Raw genomic sequence first — 25750 nt, forward strand, 5'->3', positions numbered from 1 at the left:
AAGCGCACAGAAACCCTTTCTTCAGGCCAAGGGGGCCTCATTTGGTTTCAGAAAACATGCCCGGATTTTCCCAGGGAGAAGACAGGAAGAAGGGAACTTCAGGAGCTTGCAAGGCTCCTGCTCTCCTGCAACCAAGGCCAACGCTGGCAAAGGCTGAAGGTTACTGCCAGTCCCACGTGGGCTAGGTTAACTTTCAGGTCATCTTCCTGCTTAGTGGCGAACGAAGAAAGCCGAACCTGAGCCCTGCAACCACTTCATCTGTTGCTACCCCGGGTTAATGGAGACTCTTCACTGCAGCATGGAGCCCACTTTTGTGCTGCATTGAACAGCAGCTGGAGTGACTTAAGTAGCTTTATGAAAAGATATTTTTCAAAAAATCTGTGAGCCTCAAGAAAAAAAGAAAGCCAAGCCTGTTATCCACACCCCTTGACCCCTGCCCCACCACTTTGGAAGCCAAAGTCCTTGCTTACGACACCAGAGTGAAAAAAATCTCGTTCTCCTAGGGTGTCCAAGGTACAGGATATGAAGCAAAATCACTGGAAAGGGAAAGAGGAGCTATTACCCAACGCAGGATTGGCTGAGGTCCTCCTAGAACAACCAAATGTGGGGCTGGAGAGGATGGAGCTGAGCAAGTCTGGGCCCAGCCCCCCCAGACACCTGGTTTTTCAGGTTCCCTGAAGCTGCTATGGGAGACACCCCCCCAACACACACACTCAGGGTGACAATGACCAGAGCCCATTTACATCTGCCACTTCATTTATTTTTTTATTTGCAGGAGGAGTTGAAACAAATTTTAAGGGTATTTTCTTTTTTTTTTTTTCCCTAAACATGAATCATTCAAGTAAAACCAACTTAACTATAGAAATGTAGCAAAGTAAGGGGAAAGTAGCATAACAACCCAAGAGGCAAAGGTTGGAGGGGGGGAGAGGTGGGTGCAGCCCGCATATAACATATGCATAAATGCCATATGATTCACCTGCTCAGGACCGCCTCCCCAGAAGGCAAGCACAAGGACCCATTTTAAGAGGATGTTTTCCCCCCAAACATCTGAGAATGTTTCAACTTAAAGCTTAAGGTTAAAAAAAGAAAAAGGAAAAGAAAAAAACAAAACAAAAAACCCCCACAAACCACCCAGCCATAACCACCTTCCTTAATCGATCATAGGAGTTTCTTTTCATTTTATAAAAAGATTAATAAAAAATATTGAAAAAATTATTTTCTCATCTTATATTTGTAAAGATAATAGAAGTCAGAAGTTTCTTAGAAAACAGACCAGAAACTGCCACATCCAGTTTCCACCCCTGTTGCTGAGAGGATCAGCACGACTAGAAAGTTTGGGATACTGGAGCTGCTGGTGGAGAAGGGGAAGCCCAGCCCAGAAGAAATCAGAAAATATTGGCGGGGAGGGGAGGTGCGCACATGGGGTGTGGTTAGGAACAACACCATGTCATACATGGCTGCGCAGAAAAGGGGAACACAAGGTGGTCAGAAAGGCCTTGAACTCCTCCTCGACATACAAAACCAACTTTTACAAAGATCCAAGCAGTTTGGTCCCAAACTGAGGTGAACACTTCAATGTTTATTCACATGCTTTGTTTTCTCTTTTAAGAATCAAAGTTGCCCAAATTAAATCTTTCCGCTAATGTTACTATATATGTCTAAAAAAAAGGGGGGGGGGCTTTTAAAATCAGGATAAGGGAGAAGAGATTGAGAATCATCAAATTAGTCCTCTTAGCTCCAAATGAAATGAAATGAAGAATAAAACTGTTGGTTTCTAATAGGGAACAAACCAAAATCCAAGTATCGCTCTGCCCTCCCTACCCCAGCCCCACCCCACACAGCAACAAATGAGAACCACACAGCTAAAGCCCAACAAGGTGTGTTCTGCTCAAGAGCTGGGCCTGACCCCAGGCCCCACAGCCGGCTGCCTCTGGCGGGACACAGCGCCAGGGATGCTTTCGGCTGTAGTAGGAGTTCTGCATGGCTGGTGGGGGGTAGGGGTGGGATTTTCAGAATCTTCTCGAGGCTCCTCTGTTTAGCTCCTCACCAGCCATCTTCCCAGCGCCTCTCTCCCTTGGGCAGGGGCTCCCATCAAGGTGGCCTCTACTCAGCTGTAGGCTGTAAATTGTCCTTCTCTTCTCGGTTCTCTGTCCCACTCTCGTCGTCTTCGATCTCCCCTTCCTCCCCACTGAACTTGTCGTGGGCCCATTTGGGGCTGGTGCTGGATTTCCGGAACATGAACCGGCCCCGACCCCGAGGAAAGGCTCCTCGGCCCCGGCCCCGGCTCACCCACTTCTCACTGCCTTCACCTTCACGGTCATCATGCTGAAAGGAAAGAAGACTGCCATCAATGCCAGAGTGAACAAGAGTAGCCAGAACCCTCTCCTCTGAACCCACCCAAATATGACTTTCTCAAATGAACCTATGCCCTGTTCCCCACTCTAAAAATGCTACTGATTCAGATCTAAGAGAATATTCAGTTGGGTTCCTTGAATTCTAAGGCAGTAGTTTAGGCATTATAATAATGATGATGATGATAAAATCTTCAAAGACCTTTTCCTGCATTATCTCATTTAATCCTCACATCTACCCTACCCTATCATTATCACCCTCCACTACACAGATGAGAAAACAGGCAGAGGAACTTTAAGTAACTCCATATTATTTAGAACACTGTCTCTCAAAGAGTGGGTTTGAGAAAGCAAATCACCCCTAAACGTGAAACTATGATCTGAGTTGTCAGGATGGTAAGAGATGCAGCAACACAGCACACACACATAGTTAGGACTCTAGCTCTCCCCAACCTCCCCCGCAGCCAAGAACAGGCCGTGAGACCAAGGGAAAATGATCTGCTCATGGTCTCAGACCAGTTATTGGCAAAGGCAGGACCAGAACCCAGCCTCCCGTCTTGTATCCCTCCCCTCTTTAGTTTTATGCAAGGAGGCAGTGTGGCAGAGTAGAAAAAACAAAACCTACAACTCAAACAATCCCTGGTCTGATGATCACATGAGAAGAGAAGAAGGGATCCAATGAAAAAGAATGAAATGACAAAGCATTTTGAAAAGTCACTGTTACCTATCAGCCCCATGGCTTCAAAGAGTCTAAATCCTCCACCCACACAAGTAGTGCCTTAGGCCCCTGAGGGGTTAGCTCAGCTAAAGGGCCAGCTGCTTATTCACTAGCCTAAATGAATCAGGCTGGCAATGCTCCTTCAGGGGACAGATGGGGCAGGGAAAGGGGCTTTGTGTGGCCTTTAATCCTTCCCTTAAGCAGCCCCACTCCAGTACCTATCCTGGGCCCAGGCAACATTTCCCTAGATATAGGTTCAAGGGTCCTCTAGGAGTCCCAAAGTAGCTACCAGCAGCCCTAGAAAAGTGAAGTTGGCTATACACAGTGATTTACACAGCAACCTGTTTCCTAGCTTCCTGTTTCCATGCCAGTCCTCAGGGGTGATGAAGAGACTCAGCTGCAAGCTGACCTTGGTTACAACACTCAAGAGTCACGTCTGCTTGGATCTGAGCCTGCTGTTGAGCAAAGCCAAAAGAGCTCTCTCACTGGCCAGGTGATTCAGCTTAGAAGAGCCCTAATCTGAGAGGCAGAGAGGCTCAGATGGTGCCTGGTACCTGATAATGACCAACAGCTTAGAAGAGAGAAGCCCCAGTGGCGTTTCATTTTGGAGGCAGGTCCCCTTCCTCAAAAAGAGATCCTGAGCTGTCTTTCCTGTCAATCTTGTGCTGGGGAGCGACAGGGTGGAACTGCAGCCTCAGGGGAAGGTTATGGTTCTATCCCTTGCATAAAGGCTGGAGGGAGGCTTAGGTTAGGGTGGGTGAGCAGTAAAACAATTTCACAGACTAAAAAGGCAAGAGGAACCTTTCCCCGCTTACCCTGGGATCCATAAACGTCTTAGATAGCTCTCTCAAGGTCAGGACTACCTCTCTAGAGAACTCATCTTGCCAGCACTATGCCATCCCACAAGTACGCATGTACCCAGTGCAGCGCCTGCACACATATTTAATCACAGTTCTGGAAAGACCAATTAAGGCCTCTGTATCAGCTACTGTGTGTGCCAAAGGCCCCCTGGCCCTTCCCGGTTGTCCCCAGACCCATACCAAGTAATACTTCTTGCTTTTGGGTGTGTACTCGGGGTCCCATTCCTCCTCACGGTTTCTCTTTTGAAAATCGTTGTTGCTGCTGCTGCTGTTGTTACCAGAGTAGTTGCCTCTGCCCCAGCCTCTTCCTCTGGCTCGAAATTGCTGTGGCAATAAACAGGGGAAAGGAACAAAGGGACCATGTAAGGAATGGAGAAAAACAATTCCTTGCCTTCTATTCAAACACTTTTCTGGCACTAAACAGACAACGGTCCTCCAATCAATATGCTGGTCAACTTGGTTTCTAGTCATTCCCTTTCCATTCATCTCAAGTCTACAGCCTAGACAGAGGACAAAATGGCGTAAGGGCCTCCCTACACACAACAGGAGTCAAGACAAGTGAGGAAGTTCGGAAGAGAAGCCCTAAGAGACTTTCTGGCTAAGTAATTATGAACAGGAAAAAAACAAACAAAAACACTAAAAATGGAAAGCTTGGGGATTGGGAAACCACAGATTCTAGGGTCTTTAGACTGAATTACTTGTATCAAGGGCAACAAAATTAGTATTCTGATAAGAACATAATTAGAATTGGTGGGAGTAAGGGCTTAGAGAAAGGGAGAGCGGGCAGGGTCTTACAAAGGTCCCTCGAGCTCTGCCTCCTCTGTCACTTGGACCCACAAAGTCTTTGGTCCCCAGTCTTGATTTGTCAAAGCCCGTGGTACTCTCCTCTCTCTCCTCTGTCTCTTCAGTGTACTCTTCCGCTTTGTAGGAGTGGGATGACTGGGAGGAAGAGGATGATGACCTGGACCGGTCTCGTGCTCTCCGGTGCTTCCTTTGAAAATAGAAGAGGCAGGGAGATCAGTAAGCCTCTAGGGTACAGCCTTTGGCTGGGGGCTCATGGATAATCAGCACAGGGCAATCAGGAGTGTGTCTGTGATGAAAACACTGAAGGCTAGTAACCTGAAAAACGAACTCACCCCCAACATACACACCCAGGGAACCTGGGGAGCTTCCTCCCAATTCTGTCAGTCATGCTGAGTGACATATCTATGTCCGAGCCTGTGATGAACATGGGACATACATAGAAGGAGCAACAAAACATAGTCTGTGGCCTCTGGCAGCTCAGCCTAATACCTGTGCACGAATCAGAAAGGCAGAAGGAAACTAACACTGTACTGAAAGTCACGGAGTATCTGGTACCAGGACAGGCTTTATATATTACCATCTGTTTCGGCTTTACATTAGTTCTATTTCTCATAAGAAGAACACTACCTGTCTTGGGACAGCGCTCTAAAGACTGAAAAAAACAATGTGCTTAATTAAAAACTCTACACTGACACAGCAGGCATATAGTAAATGGCAATTATGATCATTCTGTATTATTTCCCTCATTTTATAGATAGGAAGTTCAGGTGACAGAGCTGAGTAGGCCTGGATTCAAACCTGGCTCCGACTAATTATACCACTACTCCACAATCCACCTCCCCACTTTCCAGTGAGCTCAAACAGCTTTTGTCATTAAGCACAGGATTTGTCGAAACTCTTCTCAGAGTTATTTTCCATCCTTCCCTTCATCTGGGGGAAATTACAGACTGGGGTAAATCAGACTCATATGACGAGTCACGGTCTGTGTACTAGAGGTCGGGGCCAGTCCGCCATGTGGTGCTGGAGAAGGGCACCAACCACGTCTAAGGTGGCAGAAAGGCTGGCTCCCAGGAGTAGAGGAGGACTTACAGGGAGAAGCCAGCCTGTGTCAGTAACCGATCACTGCCCTCCTCCACTACGGAGGAAAGTACCTTGCAACCCCCCAGCCCACCCCCAAACATTCGAGAAGATCAAAGACTTACATGTTTGAATCCTACTGGTGCCTTCTAGCATTTACTCTTAAAAAGGAGGAAATCTAAGTTATTGTCACAGGATTCTTATAACTCAAATGTTTGACTCCTAGAAATCAGTGTCATTTCAAGAGGTTTTCAAACCTAAGATTCCAGAAAGCCCCATATTTGAGTCCCAACACTGCCTTTTATTAGTTGTGTGATCTTGGGTGAGCCACTCTTCAGTCATATGAGAAAAAGTTCTTCTAAACTGAAGTGTGATATACAATGAAAAGTGACATAACTATCATTTTTCTTCTTGCCCCAGTCACAAAATACTACGGTTGCAAGAGACTTGGTCAAGGTTACACAACAAGTCAGAGGTAGAGGCATGTGTCCCAGGGAAAGAAATGAGGATCAGTCATCCAAGTCCAACCCTGAAATGCTTGAGGGGTTCTGCTCCCTTTCCACCAGTGACAGTGTTGAAGGCTACTATACCCCCACCTCCATTCCCTGGTGAGGATTATCAGATTTTTATCTGTGGGCAGCCCTGAAAGCTGCTAAGGCTCATAATGTGTAAGTAACTGAGTGGAAGAGTAGACAAAGTGGAACAGAAGATCTGAGTTTTGATGTCAGTTGTTACTGTGTGATCTTAGACAAATCGTTCTGAGCTTACTTCTTTATCTTTCAAATGCGCAAAACAGGTAGCTACTAACTATCCAACTTATCTCAAAGGACTGTTATCAGAAAATGGATATGAAAGTGCTTGCTAGATAAAGTTCAGAAACACAGAAGTGGTGTAGCTTCTTACAGGAAGGTGTGGGGTTTCAATTGTGCTACCTTTAATGAGACATGATTGAAAAATCATGGAACATTCAAAAATGTAAACAGAGATAAGACCTTGGCATAAATACTGCCTTATGAAGTTCAACAATGCTACCTTTGTTTAAAGAATATTTGTAACACCTCTCCTGGAAGTGTCTGTGAAACCAGTTTAAAAGGCAATCAACAATCTTGTCCTATCTAGTTCCACCCTGTTTCTCTGACCAAACAGTATTATTACCTGACAACAACTTTGAGCCATTTCTAAAACATAACCTTCCCAAGAAGATTTGTGATGAGAAAGGACATGTCAAAGAACATGGCCAAAACAAATGCAAAAGGAATTCCCCTATGATTTTCCACACTGTCCCTAGAGCCAAATTAACTGCCCATCTCCCAGGAGGCCTCCTTTAGACAAGGATCATGCCTACTTTCATGCTAAAGTTCTATTTTCAATCTAGGGACCTTAACTGACAGTTAAAAAAAAGACACTGTACAAGTGGCCATCGTTCCTAACCCCAAGTTCTCTGGCTTGGAGGGTCTGCCATATAGCCTAATGGTGGGCAGACAAAGAAATCCACTCAGGAGTCTGAATGAGGTGACAGGGGCTTACGTACTTCTGCTTCTTTGATCCTTTATGAGTTTTCTCTGTTTTCTCAGCTGATCTTTCCCTCGAGTGGCTTGAGTCTCGGGAATCCACTGACTCTCTTGATTTACCTCGTTTAAGATCTCTCTCTTTATGTTTTTTACGACGTTCGATATCAAGGCGGAGATCAACAGGATCATCTTTGTATTTTCCCTCAGCCTGCCAAAAGAGAAATCAAAATTTAGGTTTTGGGGATTCAGGGCTACCAACTCAACCACCCCACGAACTGTGGCTTCTACTCCACTGGAGTGGTGCAGAGGAAGCACTGGGAATGTGAGGCACCTCGCCCAAGCTCAGGAGGGATACAGGATGGTCCACAGAAGTCGCTTCATGAGGATCCTACAGAGCCCAAACCAGTTCTCTAAAATAATGATGAAGACCTTCTGCATATGCTACACACACGTACACGCACCTCACTTCGCTGTTTCCCTCTGTGGCCCAGTAAAGACGGGCTAGCCGACAAGTTGAGAAGGCCAAAATCAACTCTGGAAGGTGTTGGTTAGGCTGGCTCAGGCTTAGTCACCATGAAGAATGGAAATGCTGTTATCTTCCCCTACCTACACTGTGGCAGCTGCCCTGGGCCTATCCTCTACTTGGAATTCTCTCTCAGTATTGAGTCCAATGACAGACAATGGGAGACTCAATCAGCCTTCCAAAATGTTTAATTGTATTAAATTTCTCTAGAAAAGGCATATCAAAAAGCATAATGAATTCATAATGTGGCAATACCAAGTCAAAGTTTATTAAAAAAAAAAGGAAGGGAGGGAGGGAGGAAGGAAGGAAGAAAAGAGAAAAAGAAAACCTTTCTTTGCTAACTTTCTAGGAAGTGTAACCTATCAGGGTATGTATGTTGCAGATACAGCATGAGCCCAGCAACAACAGCGGCCTTCTACCCCAAACTATCATGCCAAGGGCTTTCGACAGCTCTTTAGAATCTCAGTGAGCAGAGGTGCAATGTGGTTTCAGGCACATTATACACTAAGATTTGTCTCATGGAAGTAAAACCTCCTTAGGGACTTCCCTGGAGGTCCAGTGGTTAAGACTCCATGCTTTCACTGCTGAGGGCCCAGGTTCAATCCCTGGGTCCAGGAACTAAGACCCCCAAGCTGCACAGTGCAGCCAAAAACAAAAAAACACAACAAAAAACTCCCTAAAAAGAGGAAGCGATGAGTAGTTCACTTAGCATTAACGTTTTACTTATACAAACAACTAAGCTTTTTGTTGAAATAATTTAATTAACAGGAGTGGTAGGTAGTAAGTTGGTTTATTTTATCACATGGTTTTCTTTTGACAGAGGGAATGGGGCCTCTGTACCCTCCAAAGACAAAAAAAGAAGAAAAACGCAGCTGCAGCTCCCTTAGGCAGTGCCCACAGCACCTCTACTGAGTAGGCTATGTGGGGCAGAGAGGACGGAATCTCTTCTGATGTTTCAAAACCTTGCATTTCACATGGTTAGTGCCAAGCCGGTGGGTACTTGGAGAAAAAGAAAAGGGGGATGGGAGAGAAGAGAGATTGTACAAGAGTGCCTCTCATTACATTCAACCAATAAGACAAATTTACTTGGAAAACTTAAAAATTACTACTTTTAGAAAAGGTTTCAGCAGCATCGGAAGAGCCATCTCTAATTTTAAATTACAACTCTATATGGGAATGGTGGTCAAGAAATACTAAGATTTTTAAGAACCCAAATCTAGTACCTCATAGTAAAAGACTGCACACAAGCTTTAACCTCTTAATAACAGTGTTTACGTGCACATCATTACAAATGTAGCTGGGCTATCAAAGCAATGTTTAGCTTTAAAGTAACAGTAATCGACAGATGATAGATATGGTACAATATTAGAAAAAAATCTGGACTAGCTGCTTAAAACAGTCTACTAAGTTAAGATATGAATATTTCACTCTTCTCTGACATGCATGTCTTTTTGAAATCATGGTTGGAAATAGTGCATGTATATAGTTGATTTGATAATACTTACAAGCAGAAAAATATCACAAAAAGTTTCTTCTCTCATCATGGGCACTTGTTCCAAAACTCCTCTCTTTTTTTTCTCAAGCTCACCTCAATAGACTTTGGGGTCATTTACCATATTCTAACCACTTCACAAAGGTTGTTGATACATTTAATAAAAATTAACCCTTTGTAGTTCATTTTTAGAATTATGCCCATCCTTAAAAGAAAAACACAAACTTAAGTAGAGAGTAATTTAAACAAACACATTTCTGTCAAGTTCATGCCCAACGCACTCATTTTGTTGGAATTACTGATCAAAGCAACAGTTCACCTTGTAGCCAGGTTCCCGGGGACTTTTCATTTCGTCATGAGCCAAACCATGTTTTCTGAATGTACTGGGGGAAATGTCTATCCTCCTAAAATTGAAAACACAAAAATTGTTTAACATTCCATAGTGTGAATATAGCACCTCAGTTCGTAAGGAGAGTGGTGCAAATCATAGGCATTCCTTTTTATTACACTTATGTTGTTTGCTTATATACTTACACTCTCCCATAGATGTCCATGCGCGTGTATGCATGCACAACACATATACACACACTCTCTCTCTCTCTCCCAACTTTCCAAACTCAAACAGAAAAAACATCTTATTCCACCCAGTACCATTACAGCCAGGAAAACAGACTCACCTACAGCCGTGCCTATAATTTCAAATTCACATCAAGATTATCTATGCCCTGCTAACTTCAAAAAGCAGTTTTCATCTTGGAAATTAAAATATAATGGTCCTTGGGATTTCCCTGGTGGTGCAGTGGATAAGAATCAACCTGCCAATGCAGGGGACACAGGTTCAATCCCTGGTCCGGGAAGATCCCACATGCCATGAAGCAACTAAGCCCATGCACCACAACTACTGAGCCTGCACTCTAGAGGCCATGAGCCACAACGACTGAAGCCCGCGTGCTTAGAGCCCATGAGCTACAACTACTGAAGCCTGCATGCTTAGAGCCCGTGTTCTGCAACAGGAGAAACCACTGCTCAAGGAGAAGCCTGTGCACTAAGAGTAGCCCCTGCTCGCCACAAGTAGAGAAAGCCCGCCACATAGCAATGAAGACCCAACGCAGCCAAAAAAATAAAATTTAATATTTTTAAAAATACAATAAAAATAAATAAAATAAAATATAATGGCCCATTATTCACCAATAGGATGAGGTCCAAGTGAGAAACAACTGCCTGGCATGACATAAATCCCCAAAGACCCTAAATCCAAGACTGTTGTGCAAACATGGTCCTCCTACCTCCTGCAAAGGTTCAAGAGCTGACTATTATATAATTAAAGACCAACTTTGTTTCTAGACAAAGTCCCTATTTGCTGAATGAATAGTCTCCAACAACCGAATGTTTAAACCTCTGGGCTTTTAAACCCTTTGACATAATCCTATAAGCACTCCCACCTCCAGCCCCCACCTGCTGCAAATTCTTCCAAAGGAAGGACTAATATATGAAATACATGGGATGCTTAAAGAAACAACATCTAGGGCTTCCCTGGTGGCGCAGTGGTTGAGAGTCCGCCTGCCAATGCAGGGGACACAGGTTCGTGCCCCAGTCCGGGAGGATCCCACACGCCGCGGAGTAGCTGGGCCCATGAGGCATGGCCACTGAGCCTGTGCTCCACATCAGGAGAGGCCACAGCAGTGAGAGCCCTGCGTACCGCAAAAAAAAAAAAAAAAAAAAAAAAAAAAGAAACAACATCTACTCTATATAAAGAAAGCTCACAGTGATCTTGGGTTACTGTCTGCCAGCTCCCAAGAATACAAAGGTTCACTTATACCAAAAGGGCTGTTTTCCTCCAGCCCAAAGTGAGAAACTTATAGTCATCAAAGCATACCCTTTCCACTACAAACAACCACTATCCTAGAGCCTGGAGGACACTACCTTAAATTCTGCTGATAATGTAACTAACAAATTGCAAAAACAAGACGAGTTTATTATCTGATAAGCAGACTTTTATGACCACCTCTACTGTAAGGCTGAGGTCCTCACCTGTGAATCTCTGGGCTTTTCTTGTTTTTAGCTGCCTCCTGCTCGGTTCCTCTCTTTAGGTATTTAGTAAAGCGTTCATGCAATGTCATTCCCGAGGACCCAAAGTGATGCTCTGTGGGGAGTCAAAGAAAAACATATCAGGCTATCAAAGGCACACCCAACATTCAACTCGTGTGCATGGACCTACAACCACAGAGATGTGACTAAAGTAGTCAAGTCCATATAAAAAACATTAGGAAGAAGAAGGAAAAATGGCTGGTTCAGACAAAATCCAATGTCTGATTTCCACTGTAGGACATGGATACAAAGAGAGAAACTAGAGCTTACTATCCTTTGATTCAGAGCACCAGCTCCTGCTTGAGTTCCAATTTCAGATGGAACCTATAACTGGCCCAAACCCAGATTCTACATGACACTCCCCAGCCTGTCCACCTCCATTTGCCCAGGAGATGGCAAAATAATGTGGGGAAGATATCCATACCCCAAGATCTTCAAGAAGCCTCTAGAGGATTCTAGCTACTAGACAGGAAAAGACAGAGGGGCTGAGAAAGCCACCTTCATACCTCCTTTTCAAGCAATTTAAACCTTCACATGAAGGATTTTACTTATTCTCATGATCACAGGTTACCACTAGCATTTCATAATGTTCATCTCTGTAATTAAAAAATGGAAACTTCTCCCTGGAAGAAATTTCCTTCAAGCTAGCCCGTAGCTTCAAAGGCCCCTATCAATGAGATAAAGATCCCTGATAGACTCCCCCATTCCCCCACTCATCCTTCTGCTTGTTAGAGAGGAAGCTAAGCACGTGGAAAGGGACCCTGAGCAGGCTGGGGTCTGGACTCACCTTTAACATGGTGAACGATGGTCACTATATGCTGGGCAAACAGTTCTGAAGGGCTCCGCTGAGACTGAGCTGACTGTATGTGCTGGAAAATGGATCGAAATTCCTGTTCCTTTTTGTTGCTATGAACTAGATCCCGACAAAGCTTTCGTTCCTGAGCCAATAAGCCACTGGGTCTGAAAAAGAAACACAGGGAGGCCCAATGTAACAAGATACACAGAAAGTCAGAACGTTTAAATCCTAAAAATGAAGAGCGTGCTTTAAAAGAGTTAAATTTATCTGTAAAGTTCCTTTTTTAATTCCTACCAAAGTAAAAAGTAACTTCAATGCACCATAACTATGGGAAAAGGCATCTAAGATCTCTCTCTTCCCTTTTCCCCGTTGGAATTTAATAGGAACAAATGGGTAGGATGAAGCATTAAACCTCAGTGATTCTGTTCTGGGGGTCTCTGCTGGTTTTAACAGATGACAAACAGGAAGGTATTTTAAAAGACCAACTAGTTTGGCCATCCAGGGCCACTCAGTGAAGTGACACAATGCAGCAAGAGTGGGATGTGGCTACAATGCTGTTCAGGAGACGTCCAACTGGCTTTGCAGTTTTTACACCAGGTAAAAAGCAGCCTGGGCTTCATCACTCTTTCCTTAAGTTCTCCTGCCCCCAGCCCCAACTTTAAAACTGTTACATTATTTCATGAAGACCTGTAAAAATAGATATTGTGACTTAGCTAAGAATGGAAAAATGGACCCTGCATGGCTCCACAGGCAAAAGACATCTCAAGCACATTTAGGAAGGCAACAGGACGGGGGTGGAATGGGGCCGGCAGGGGAGCTTACAATGTGATGAATAGAGTGCAAGAGAGCAGCAGAGGGGACCCAGCATCAAAAAAGCCAGTCACTATAGTGTAAAAAGATGCTTCACCACTGCTATGATACTGCCCCCAACATATAACTGCTCAGTGATGCACACTTCTCCACTGAAAACAGAGACACGAGGGTATACACACTGAAAATGAGACAGCGGGGAAATACATGAGGGGCCTGTCCTCGTTCCAGAATGACCTCAGGGAGAGAGGTTAGGCTACTAAAACCCTGAGGGTCAAGATGGACTACAGCTCACCTGGCAAGGTCCTCATCAAAAGAGTCCATCCGGACATTGACCTGGGCCTCTCGAGTAATGGAAAAGGAAGACTTCCCCGTGGAAAAGTCTCCTTTGGCTCCTAGCTTCTCTCGGCTCTCAGAGGTCTTTCTCGGGGGAGGTGATGAGCTTTTCTCCTGGACTGCTTTGTAAGCAGTCACTCGGAAATTTTTTTCAGGCACAAATCCCCTGTGCCCACTTTCGGTTCTCTTGGGTCCTCCCCGATCCTCCTTTTTGGATCTCTCTGAGAAAGACTCTTCCTCCAACTCCTCCGTTTTTCTTTGCTTTTCCTTCCCTGGCGGTGCGTACATCAGGCCCTCCCATTTGCCTGACTTTTCCTCCTCCTGGTTTTTGTTTGCACCTGCTACAACTTTCGACATGAATTTGGGTTCATCATCAAACTCAGATTCCTTCCTTCCTTTACCCTTGTCTTTATCTTGATCATCCATCTCCTCCTTGTGGAAGTCAGCCATCTTCTTCTCAAAGTCATCTCGGAGCTTATACCTTTTAGGAGACTGGCTACCCCGGAAAGGCTTCTCAGTATCAGTTTTGGGAGCAAATGGATCAGATTTCATTTTTGTATCACCCAAGCCCGCATCAGAGAAGCTCCCTTTCTCTTTCATTTTCTCTTTATCAGTATTTGTTTGTTTCTGTTCCTTATCCTTTCCATTCTCTGTCTTCTGCTCATCTAGATACCTAGTTATGAAAACACAAGGGAGACACACACAAGAGGCTTCTTAAGCAACTTGATCTAAAATAAACTAGCACCATGTGCATACGGTCTTAGGATTCTGCTTCTCTAATAAGCATGTCTTGTGGATTCCAGTGTTACGAAAGGAGTCTTGGTTACCTTCTATTAATTTCTAAAAAACTGCTCTTCACAGATCTATGAACTTGGCATTTAAGAGAAAACTATATGGTCTATGGAGTTGTGTATTAGAAAAACAAACAAAAAGAAAATAGCAAAGGCAATTTTTAGGATACTGAAAAACAAAAACCTACTTACCTGTAAGTGGTCTAGGAAAAAAAAAACTTAAGGTCTTATCCAACCTTCACTCAGTCACTTAAAATCTGCTTTCAGCAAAGTTAACATAGAATGTTCAACCTTGGACTGTTTTGCTTTTATACAACTCACATTTGGAAATACAAGTCTCAAAAGAGACTTCAAATTTGCTTCAAGTCACCTAGAAGATCTAAGTATGAAATATACTGCAAACACAAATAAAAACAGAATACATGTTAATTGGGGGAGGGGGCAAAAATCATCCTACGCATTCTTATGGAAAAGCAGAGCTCATGCCCAAGTGTTCTAATGAGATTCATAGTCCTGGCAAGGAACAAAACTTGTATTTCAAAGCAGACTTACTGAAAGCTGCAAAGTACAGATTCTGAACGTCTCATTTGTACCATGAATGGAAAAAGTCTGATCATGTTATAGTTGCATTAATATGACAAAAAAGAACCAAAGGACAGCAGGGCAGCAAAGAATATGCTAATAAAAGGAAAAGGTGGGGGCAGGAGGGGAACCACCTGCTCTGTAAAGCCCTCTTAACAACCTGGTCCCAGTACAAATTCCCTGTTATGTCTCTGCCACCCCAATCCATCCAACCACATAAAAAAGATTCAAGTTCCAACTCAGTGTGTCCCCCAGGGTAGAAAGACAGAGACACTGTTATGTCCTCTCCTAACACACAGCCTGGTTGGCTTCTACTGGGACATACACCCACTTTGTGATTTTAAAACAAGGTCTTCCTGGACTAAGCCTTGGACTTTCCCATTCTGCCCAGTCTCCTCAACTGGAGGGTGTGAGGGTGCAGCTCTTCACCATGATGGACTGACGCAGATCGATCACAGGAGATGGTAGGTCCTAGAGGGTCTAACAGCTCCAACAGCCATTCATTTTGGTAAAGACCACATTTTTTGATGGCTGACCCACAAATCTCTACTGTTCTCTGGCTTATACTGGTAGAATCCAAGGTAAACTTTAAATGTGAAAACATCATTGCAGAATAGTCTAAAGAAACTTTATGCTGCAATACAAATTCAGGAAGGTAGGAAAACTAGAGTTAAGCTAAAGGTTTCCTGGGGTGATGCTTTAAAGTTTGCTAAATGAAAAGTTGAGGAAACGCGATTACCTTATTACCATTAATCAGAGCTCTACAGATCACATTACAACTAAACTGCCGGCTGGTGAGATAAAAACAACCAGACAGGGGAAACAAGATACTTGCCTCTTTGTATAGGCTGCTCCGCCTGGAGCAGCAGCCTCCTCTTTCTGAGATGAGCCATATGTGGAGCCAGTGGCTGGTGGACTCTTACCCATGGGGCTCTTTTTGGATGGACTCAAGGACCCCGAGCCATGGTCAAACTGACCTTGGTGTGCCCCAGCCTGGTACCCAGCACCACTCTGCAGAGCTGAGCCCATCTGGGATGTGCTGGAAAGCGGAGGGCTAGGTTTGGGCACAGGGCTAGGACGAGGTGACCGCCTCCTCACCACCACAGACTGGAGGGGGCTTTTGAGAGCCGGGCTTCGCTCCCGAGGACTCAGCTCAGACACGGCTGAGGCCCGTGATGCAGAACCAGCACTGTATGTGGTGGCATCTGGCCATGGCTTTGAGCTCTCAGACGCTTTTGTGTCTTGAGAGGTGCCTCCAGAGAACGGCTGCTCCTTGGCCTCATCTCCCTGGTTATCCCCGGCAGCCTGAGACGGCCGGCTATCCTTGGAAGAAGACTTTTTCTCCTTTGCAGACTTGCGCTTAGAAGATTCAACTCGGCTGTGGTTGGAGGAAGAACGAGAGGATGAGGAACGCCTTGACCTGTCAGAGGAAGACTTATCGGAGTTTCTAGAATGGCTCCTGGATCTTGGTGAAGGGGACCTTCTCTTTGGGGACCGGGATCGGGAACGGCCCCGACGAGGACTGTATGCCTGCCGGTAATTCTGCCAATTTGAGCGGTAGTTTCCATAGCCTCCTCGGTTATACTGGCCCCATGGATAAAAGCCTCTGTTGCGCCCACGGAAATAATAGGGCCTTCTATAGCCTCTGTTGTGACCTCGGAAATCCCGATTCTGATATACTCTTGGGTGATTTCTCTCTCTGTTATGAGCTGGAGAATATGATCTGGAACGAGACCTAGAACTGAAAGAGGGGCAGGGGAGGGAAGAAATATTTGAATTTTTGACACAAGCATTTTTACTCAAGAAAAACCTGCCAACAAAGAGGTAAATCCCTCTTCTTATGCATCATTTAACTTCAGTGTTTTCAAACGAAAGGTACAAACTTAAATAATTAATTCTACTCTTATGGCCACATTAAGTACAAAAATAAAGAAGCACTTTAACAAATGAGACACTGAGATGCTTCATTAATACTGTAGCACATTCTAAATGGAGATGTATTTCTATAGTGACTGAGAGAATATAAAAATGTTTCTAATGTGGTAAACTAAACAAACACCATTTTAATATAGTATACTACTTGCTAAGAGTTTCACAGGCACAGAGGATTGTACAGGTAGGTCCCTGGGTCATTGGAAGTGATCCCTGCATGCTGTGGTACCCAGACAGGTAACTATTCAGATCCTCTGGCCCCACACTGCTTACTCCCCATCCTATCCATCTCTCTCTGTCTGTGCAGGGCTAATTTCTTAGCTTCCACTAAGACTTGGGGTTGTATAAAAGAAAGTTACAACAGGTCTAAACCAAAGAATGCTTAAATAGGGACTTAGAGAACTCATCTGTTCAAAGCTTAAAAGAATTTTAACTGAAATCAGATCAGCAGCAAAGCATACAAATATTGTTGTTTTTTTTTAAACTGGGAATCTGGAAATGGTCTCATTATCTAGAAGGTCAAGTTTCTGTGGCTGAACTACAAGGTCTTACCCAGGTGCCACAAGAGGGCACCATCTGACCATAAGACATCAAAACACACAAGAGGGTAGCAAAGAGGAACTACAAAAACAGCCCCACACTTGCACATCTTTAAGGTCAACCTAAAGCCTAGTGGTGTTCTTCTTCATTTAACAATACAGAACTCTAATTTAGCAAAGGTACATTTCCAGACCGGTGGGGATTCAACAGTAACCTAACTCTGTAAAAATTACATGTTCACAAATGCCAGGCTTGTCAATGACAGGGAGCTGTTTCCATCAAAAAGCCAAAAACTGTATTTGTTGGTGTGGAAAATCCAGTGGCGTTCTTTGATACCACTTGTCATGTCAACTATGATATAGAGCGTTAATTAGTCACTACTCCTAAGTAGTTAACTAGAAATATGTAAAATTACTAGAAAACTCCAAAAATATTTTCTTTACATATAGAATAAAAACCCTTCAGTTCATAAGCAGGACTTCTCATATCAGACCTAACTGGAAACAGATGCAAATGTGACAGGTTTTAACAACTAAACAGAATGTTATTTTTAGAAAGAAACTTACACTTAGAAGATAGAGTGGGATTGGCTTCCCACTACTTACTACCCAGGTTCTTTATCTACTCCAAGAACAAAGGAACTAGTGAAGATGTAGCATAGTGATGGTTGTTAATGGTTGCTATTTAAGTACAATTTAAAAAAACAAACTTACCTTTCACACTTTTCATTCGAAAATAGAACAATGTAAGAAAGAAGGGAGAGGCAGATGCAGCTATGAAACTGAATATGACCCAATTTAATGGCTGTACTTGAGGGAGGTGATGCACCACCAGCACTAAGGAGGGTTTTATTCATGTTCCCATCCTCAGAGGCTACTGCTGCTTCTGTCACCAATTACTAGTGAGGGCCCTGCGGCATACTGCATCCAAACCCCGCAGTCACTGCACGGATGCAGGAATATGAGTCTCTGCAGATTGCAAATTAATTTATTTATGAGAAGTCATTTAAAAGGATACAACAGTCTGTGAAATACAAGGAAACAACCAATTTTCTCCAATTCTGTAGAACTCAGCAGTTAAGTTAATTTAAAGGTATGGTTTCTCAAACTCTCTGGACAGTATACTTTCCTTGTAGGAGAGGGAAAACAAAAGAAAAAATCATGAAACAGATAAGCCAGAATTAAAAATTGAACATCCAGTGGCAAATTTATCTGTTTCTAAAAAGCAGAGAAGTCAGACTAGAATCAAATATAAAAACTTGTTTTCTAGTGGAGATATTCCTCCAAAATAATCTTACAGGTATTAGGACAGCACATGGAGTGGCTCTAGACCTACCCCGGCACATATTGCCTGCATAAGGTATCTTTCCCTCATTTGCCAAGTTGATGACCATGCCAAATGATCTGTAGAATAAGGAGAAGCAATCTGTCCAGAGAGATCCACCCAGAACTGTAGCTATCACAATACTTCAGAGCTGGTAAACATTTTTCAATTTGGGTTATGTCAGTTCAATTTTCTCTCTCAGTTTTGGTTGTACAGCCTCTTCTTTTTGAACCAATTATTTAGTTTCCATTTACTAGATTAAGTTTTAAAGAACCAAATGAGCTGAAACTGAGATTTAAGCAAACCAGATCAAAAGACTCTGGGCGCAAGGTAGGAGTTTACTAAGAGTCTCTGCTCGGTCCTATGGCCTTGATAGCAAATTCCTGGGGTAGATATATTTAGTGGGCTTTCCCTCATTTTGGGGGGGTGGGGGTGGGGATGGGGGTGGGGTTTGAGAAGATAAAAGAGAATTTTACTTACATACAGACTCTGACACAATTGGGCAACAGAGAGACTCTATCTAGCACAGGCCTCAAACAAAGCTTGGTATAAAAATGTGTGCCCAAGAAACATGGGAGAGAAAAATAAAGTTAGGATTGGTTACCCTCGAGGTGTAATGTTATCTTAAAAAAAAAAAAAAAGGGTTTTTGAGTGAGAGACTCAAAGTTTATAACTTCCTGTTCTACACTATATGGAAGTCATTAACATTTATGCACACCTATTTTTTGTTCAATCTCTGCTCTGAAATTAATTTTCAGACAGGCTTCTCACAGATTCCATTTAAGAATTAACTTATTCTTGGGCTTCCCTGGTGGTGCAGTGGTTAAGAATCCACCTGCCAATGCAGGGGACACGGGTTCCAGCCCTGGTCCAGGAAGATCCCACATGTCGTGGAGCAACGAAGCCTGTGCGCCACAACTACTGAGCCTGTGCTCTAGAGCCCGCGAACCACAACTACTGAACGCTGCATGCCTAGAGCCTGTGCTCCGCAACAGGAGAAGCCACCACAATGAGAAGCCCACACACCGAAACGAAGAGTAGCCCCTGCTCCCTGCAACTAGAGAAAGCCCGCACACAGCAACGAAGACCCAACACAGCCAAAAATAATAAATAAATAGAAATAAATAAATGTATTTTAAAAAAGGAATTAACTTATTCTTGTTGGGAGGGTGGGGGGGAGCCTACCAACTATTTGTTTACAGACTCTTTTAGGAGTAGGACTATGGAAACCATCAGTAAAGATTAATAACAACCATTCCTGAGTTTATTTTAAACTGCATAATTCATTTAAGAGAAGGGCTCTAGATACTCATCTAAAATAATGAGCAGGGGCGCCAAGTGGTAAAACTGAGAAATTGTCTCCTTGCCTACTGCAGCTCTGACAAAAAGAATGAAATTGTACAAAGATCCCCTTTTGGTATTTAAACATTTAGATACATCAATATTTCTCTAACACACATATAGAAACTTATATTTACTAACAGGTTCTTATCTACTCACAAAAGAAAGTTTTAAAGAATGAAAAACCGAACTCATAACACAACAAAAGACGAAAGATGCTGGAAGTTTGGCATTATATTCCAAGACAGCTGAAATAGGAAATAATCCAACTAAAGGTGTAGAAACTGACTAAATTAAAGAATACTGGCAATAAATTCAAAAGAATTATTTGCATATTTACTAAGGCAAAGTGATGTCTACAATAGTGATTTTTTTAGGCAGTTGCAAGATGTGTTTTACTAAATAGATGCAGCTTGTTAGTAGTTGGCGTATCAGGTATATATATACAAAGGACTCCTGATTAAGTTTTTTAAGGTTTAATTATTTTAGTGAGTTAAGGTTTCTTTTCCTTGCAATGTTGATCATACTATTAATCCTCTTAGCTATCTTGTCTTTGCTGATGATGCAAATAAACCTTGGTCCAAGCCTCCAAAAATACTTCAGTGAAAAATAATCAGGTGTAGAGATTTGAAGCAAGTAGCTTAAATAAAAATAAAATGCTCTTTCTTCCACAGTGGATGAAAAACAGTATGTGCTGACAGGAAAGAAAAGGAATTAGGCCAACAGCATGGCAATCAAAGATGATTTGGATTTATAACATTTGAAGAGACCTGGAATATCTTACCGCCCAACACGCCACCTCAAGCCAACCCCGCACCTCCGTTTGACACTCACAGAAAGGGTCTAACAAAAGATCTTCAGAGACCTATACTGACTGATCAATGATCATCTCATTATACAATCACACCCCCTTACCTCAGCCTGCGTTTCCTTGAACGAGAGACAGACCGACTTCTGGACCGAGACTTCGAAAACGAACGAGAACGAGATCTTGATGCAGATCTTGATCGAGAAGAGCGAGATCCAGACTTAGATTTGTTTGTTTTTGACATCTCTAAAGAGAGGGTCGCTTTTCAATTACACCTAATGTAAAAAAACAGAATCAAACAAATGAGTGAGCCCCTTTGCAAATGAGTGAGTCCCTTGAACTTTTATGGACACTTAGAAACAAACAAAAAAGATGAAATGACTGCTAAAACCAAACCAAACAAAACATTCTTTGCCCTTTTACCAAGGGGGATTTCTAAGCGGTACAATTCCCAACGTACCAACCCACAGCAGCAAATGGAAAACCTGACCTGTAACTCTAACTGGGGGACACCATGAAACACAGACAAAAATGAGGAGAGCTATTGATAACCTGGGGCACATAGTCTTTTCTCAATAAGCAGACAAGTTTTGCAAACTAAGTTAACTGTTAATAAAAGTACTGAGATGACCTGACAGGCTTCCCAGTCCTCACAGAAGAAACTCTACGCAATGACATCTTGGTTATAGAGTTTGTGGCACATCTTATCATTTCCCTACTTCCTGGACCCTGAATCCATGAGGCATACCCTTAATATTTACTTCAAAGGAAAAGGTTTAAAGTGTGAGAGATTCTGTAATCTCCTTTACACCTAAAATTATGTATTACACCTATAATTATAATCATACATCTGCTCATTACATCTATAGTTATAGCTTTCCATTTTGTATTTTTCTAACTTTTATCTTCTTTTTTATCAGTATTACCAAGTACCTATGTATATTATTTATCTTATCAAAGAATTAAAATCTGTTTATTTGTGCTCAAAAAAAAAGTGTAACAGAATATTCTCAAATATTGTAATACCACAACAGGATGTACTACATCCTGTAAAATATAGGATTTTTTTTTTGGCTGCGTTGGGTCTTCGTTGCTGCGCACTGGCTTTCTCTAGTTGTGGCGAGCAGGGGCTACTCTTTGTTGCAGTGCACGGGCTTCTCATTGTCGTGGCTTCTCTTGTTGCGGAGTACGGGCTCTAGGCGTGCGTGCTTCAGTACTTGTGGCTCGCGGGCTCTAGAGCGCAGGCTCAGTAGTTGTGGCGCACGGGCTTAGCAGCTCTGCGGCACGTGGGATCTTCCTGGACCAGGGCTCAAACCCACGTCCCCTTATTGGCAGGCAGATTGTTAACCACTGCGCCACCAGAGAAGTCCCAAAATACAGGATATTAATCCATAAACATAGGACTAAAGTAATGTATAAGGAGAAGAACCTCTACTTTCTTCTAGCCCATCACTAGCTTCAAGAGTCAACCTTCTTTCAGGGTCATTTTCCCATGAAAAAAACAAAATTGTTTTTTCCTTTTTTTTTCAAAGATCAGAAAGCTAGTTAATACCTAAACCAGACCAGAACTCCAGGACTTATCCTATCACACCTCGCTGCCTCACTGCTTAACAAAAGATTCTTTTATGTAATGTTGTGCCTGGCTTGTGAAGGGAAAACAATAATCAATGAACATTTCACCCTCCCCTACCTCTCAGATTTTCTTGTTATTCAGATCCCAACTCAAACGCGATCTCCCCAGAGGTTTGCCCTGGCCACCCAATCAAAAGCAGCCACGCAGTCATTCTCTAAGGTCTAGTCCAGTACCTTGTTTTCTTCTTCCCAGCACTAAATCCAGTACTTGAAACTTGTTTACTTTGTACTTGTTTACTTTGTTTTTCCTCCTCTACCCAAGTAGGATGTAAGCTCCCACCAGCAGAAATCTCATCTTTCTTATTTACTGTTGTATCCTCAATGCCCAGAACAGCAAACACTTAAACAGTATTTTTATTAACTTATCCTCGAGGAGGGTATTATTACATCCCTTTTTACAGATGCGGATACTGAGACATAAAGAAGGTAAACTAACTTGCCCAAGGGCACGCTGCTTTAAGTGGCAGGGCTGGGATTTGAACCCAGGTGACCTGGCTCTAAACCAGTGCTCTTAACTACCATTATACAGCCTCGCCAGAGCAGTGTCTGGCACACAGAAGGCATGCAGAGACTTGTGGGATGAATAAATGAATTCAAGTCTCCACTCCTGTTGAGTTTAGGATCTGGTAAAGAGGGCAAGACAGAGACAAACTGAAAGGTGGTATCTGTTTATAATTACTATGTTCAAGTTTTAGACTTGAATTTTAAGAACTTTTGGAAAGGCAAAGAAATCCAAGAAGCTGCTATAGCTCCAGCTCGTAAGGGAAATAACCATAATCTCCGAGACATAAATTTAGAAGAAGACTGAGAAACTGCTAGGAAGCCAGAGACAAACAGTGATGAGTAAGAGATTGCTAAATGAGGATACCAAAGACCTACAGTCTAGATCCTGCCAAAAGGATCAAACTGTTACATGCTTTAGCAAGGTCAAAGATGTTTCAGTTTGGAACCGATTTTTGGAAGTAGTGTCATTATACAAAGTCAGGGTAGAGGAATAAGTTATTTGGAGATATGAGGTGGAGGTGTAAATAAGCAATTTACAGAAACTGAATATTGAAAATACATTGTTTTTCTGGTTGGCCTTCAGCACATTTGGGGATTCTCTAGGTTCATTCTTGCTAAATGGCTTTTTTCTGTTACAAGTCTGGGGTATCTTTGCCTAGCAACTTCTCTGTCCAGTCTTCAATTTAGCTTAGGCTAGAAATAAATACCCTTTTAGATCAGTTACACAATGGGTGGACAATATCAGACTTTAAAAGAAAAGGGGAGGGAATTCCCTGGCGGTCCCGTGGTTAGGAGTCCTCACTTTCACTCCTGGGGGCACAAGTTCAATCTCTGGTCGGGAAACTAAGATCCTGCAAGCCTGCGCTGCCCGGCAGGAAAAAGGGAAAAAAAAAAAAGGAGAAGGGGGAACAAGTCAGTAGAAAAGGAATTACTCATTTCAACTCCAAGTCACTGGAAAATTAAGAACCTAATTTTCACGAAAAGGAAGAAAAGGTCGTCATCTAAATACAGATAGAGAGACTTCCCTGGTGGTCCAGTGGCTAAGACTCCGCACTCCCAATGCAGGAGGCCCGGGTTCAATCCCTGGTCAGGGAACTAGATCCCACATGCATGCCGCAACTAAGAGTTCGCATGCCACAACTAAGGAGTCTGCAAGCCACAACTAAGGAGCACATGTGCCACAACTAAGGAGCCCACTGGTAGCAACTAAGACCCGACACAACCAAATGAACAAATAGAAAGAAGGCAAAGTATTTTTTAAAAATACAGATAGTGGGCTTCCCTGGTGGTGCAGTGGTTGAGAGTCCGCCTGCCAATGCAGGGGACACGGGTTCGTGCCCTGGTCCGGGAAGATCCCACATGCCGCGAAGCGGCTAGGCCCGTGAGCCATGGCCGCTGAGACTGAGCGTCCGGAGCCTGTGTTCCACAACGGGAGAGGCCCGCATACCGGAAAAAAAAAAAAAAATACAGCCAAATGTAACACTTCTACCTATATTACATTTACTAGAATTGACAAACGTACTCAAGAGTCACAATACTGTGACACACCCTCACTCCTAGAATTTCTGTAATGTGAACTGAAACTAATTTTAAAACATCACTATTCCCTGAGAGTTAAGAGGAATAACTTTGGATGATACAAAACCAGAGCTGGAAATAAATCAATGAATATCTTAACTCATTCAAGAGAACTCTAGAGAGTGGACAAACAATGGTAAATTAAAGTAGACTTGGTCTTTGCCTCCATGGAGCTTACAATCTAGAATTACAGATAGATCATAACCAAGCAAGCAAGCAAAAATGTAATTTCATATTCTGGTAAGTACTAGGAAGAAGGCAAATAGCGCATAATGTTGGCAAATTTATGAATTGTGGTAGTGAGTTATTTAGATAGGATGGTCCAGAGGTGGCATTTAAGCTGTCACTTGAAGACTATGAAACAGCAAGTCACACAACAAAGGAAAAGGTCCAAAAGACCAAGAAGTGTCTTCTCCTGATATACATAAATAGATATCATGTATATAAACATTTTATACAAACATTTTAGTGTAAGGTAGGGACAACCGTAACTAAAGCTATCTGATTAAATTACCAAAATTCATTCAAAACAATTCACAGTTCTACTTTGAAGACCTTTAAAACTTCATTGTGTTTACACATAGCTTTTCCCATTTCTAACATTTCTTCCATGTCCATGCTCTAAAAATAGTATGGAAAGTACGACAGACAAATATCACCTTGAAAATCAACTTAGCACGTTTTACATGTTACAAGTATGGGGTTGGCCAAAAAGTTCGTTCCGGTTTTTCTTTAAGAAGTTTGGTTTCTGTTCAAATTAAAATTTCCCCCAAAGGAAGTTTTGTTTCTTCAGCAGTACTTCAGCCTACTCTTCCTGGACATGCTGTTTCATTCAGAATAAAACAGCGATGTTCCTACACCAGCAATATAAAAGAATCCACCTATTGAACCAGTAGTACTCAGCATGTTAGCAGGCAGAAATATAGGATCCAGTTCCTAAACTTCTAGTTAACGGCTGGTATGATCCAAATACCCTCAACTTTCCAACATCCTTCAGATGACATGGTTTCATATCCACATTATCACCCTGTTTGCCACTGAATCAATTCCAGTTTGTCCTCCTTCACTGGGATACTCAGAACTAAATGTAATTCACCAAATTTGGCCTATTATAAAACTATTTAGACACTACTAATGCATCCTAAGCTTTCTGGCAGCCACACCACATGTTGATTCAGAGTGAGATGAGTCACTAGGCCCTCAAATCCTTTCTCATAAACCCTTCTTCAGCTGCAAGATATCCTCCTCCTCCATCTTGTATTTATACTACTGTTGTTCTACCCTCCCCCCTTTTTATTTAAAACCCAAGTGTAGAATTTCAAACAGCCTTCTGAAATGGTTTCAGATATAATT

At 42.8% G+C, this 25750-nt stretch overlaps 1 protein-coding gene across 5 annotated transcripts in view; it reads right to left on the reverse strand.

Moving 5' to 3' along the window:
* Nucleotides 1–602: 602 nt before the first annotated feature.
* THRAP3 (thyroid hormone receptor associated protein 3) overlaps nt 603–25750 on the reverse strand; it is a 75362-nt gene continuing 50214 nt past the window's right edge. For all 5 annotated transcript variants that reach the window (XM_082834534.1, XM_082834531.1, XM_082834532.1 and 2 more), the window contains 10 exons: nt 20791–20958; nt 15575–16480; nt 13326–14039; nt 12212–12384; nt 11368–11479; nt 9656–9740; nt 7342–7529; nt 4725–4920; nt 4110–4253; nt 603–2325 (listed from right to left, as the gene is read on the reverse strand). In XM_082834534.1, coding sequence (XP_082690660.1) covers nt 2104–2325; nt 4110–4253; nt 4725–4920; nt 7342–7529; nt 9656–9740; nt 11368–11479; nt 12212–12384; nt 13326–14039; nt 15575–16480; nt 20791–20927 — 2877 coding nt within the window. In that variant the 5' untranslated portion in view covers nt 20928–20958 and the 3' untranslated portion in view covers nt 603–2103. The remainder of the gene's footprint in view (nt 2326–4109; nt 4254–4724; nt 4921–7341; nt 7530–9655; nt 9741–11367; nt 11480–12211; nt 12385–13325; nt 14040–15574; nt 16481–20790; nt 20959–25750) is intronic.

This window comes from Leucopleurus acutus (genome assembly GCF_964270905.1).
Source record: "Leucopleurus acutus genome assembly, chromosome: 2".
In the NCBI taxonomy this organism is placed as follows: Eukaryota; Metazoa; Chordata; class Mammalia; order Artiodactyla; family Delphinidae; genus Leucopleurus; species Leucopleurus acutus.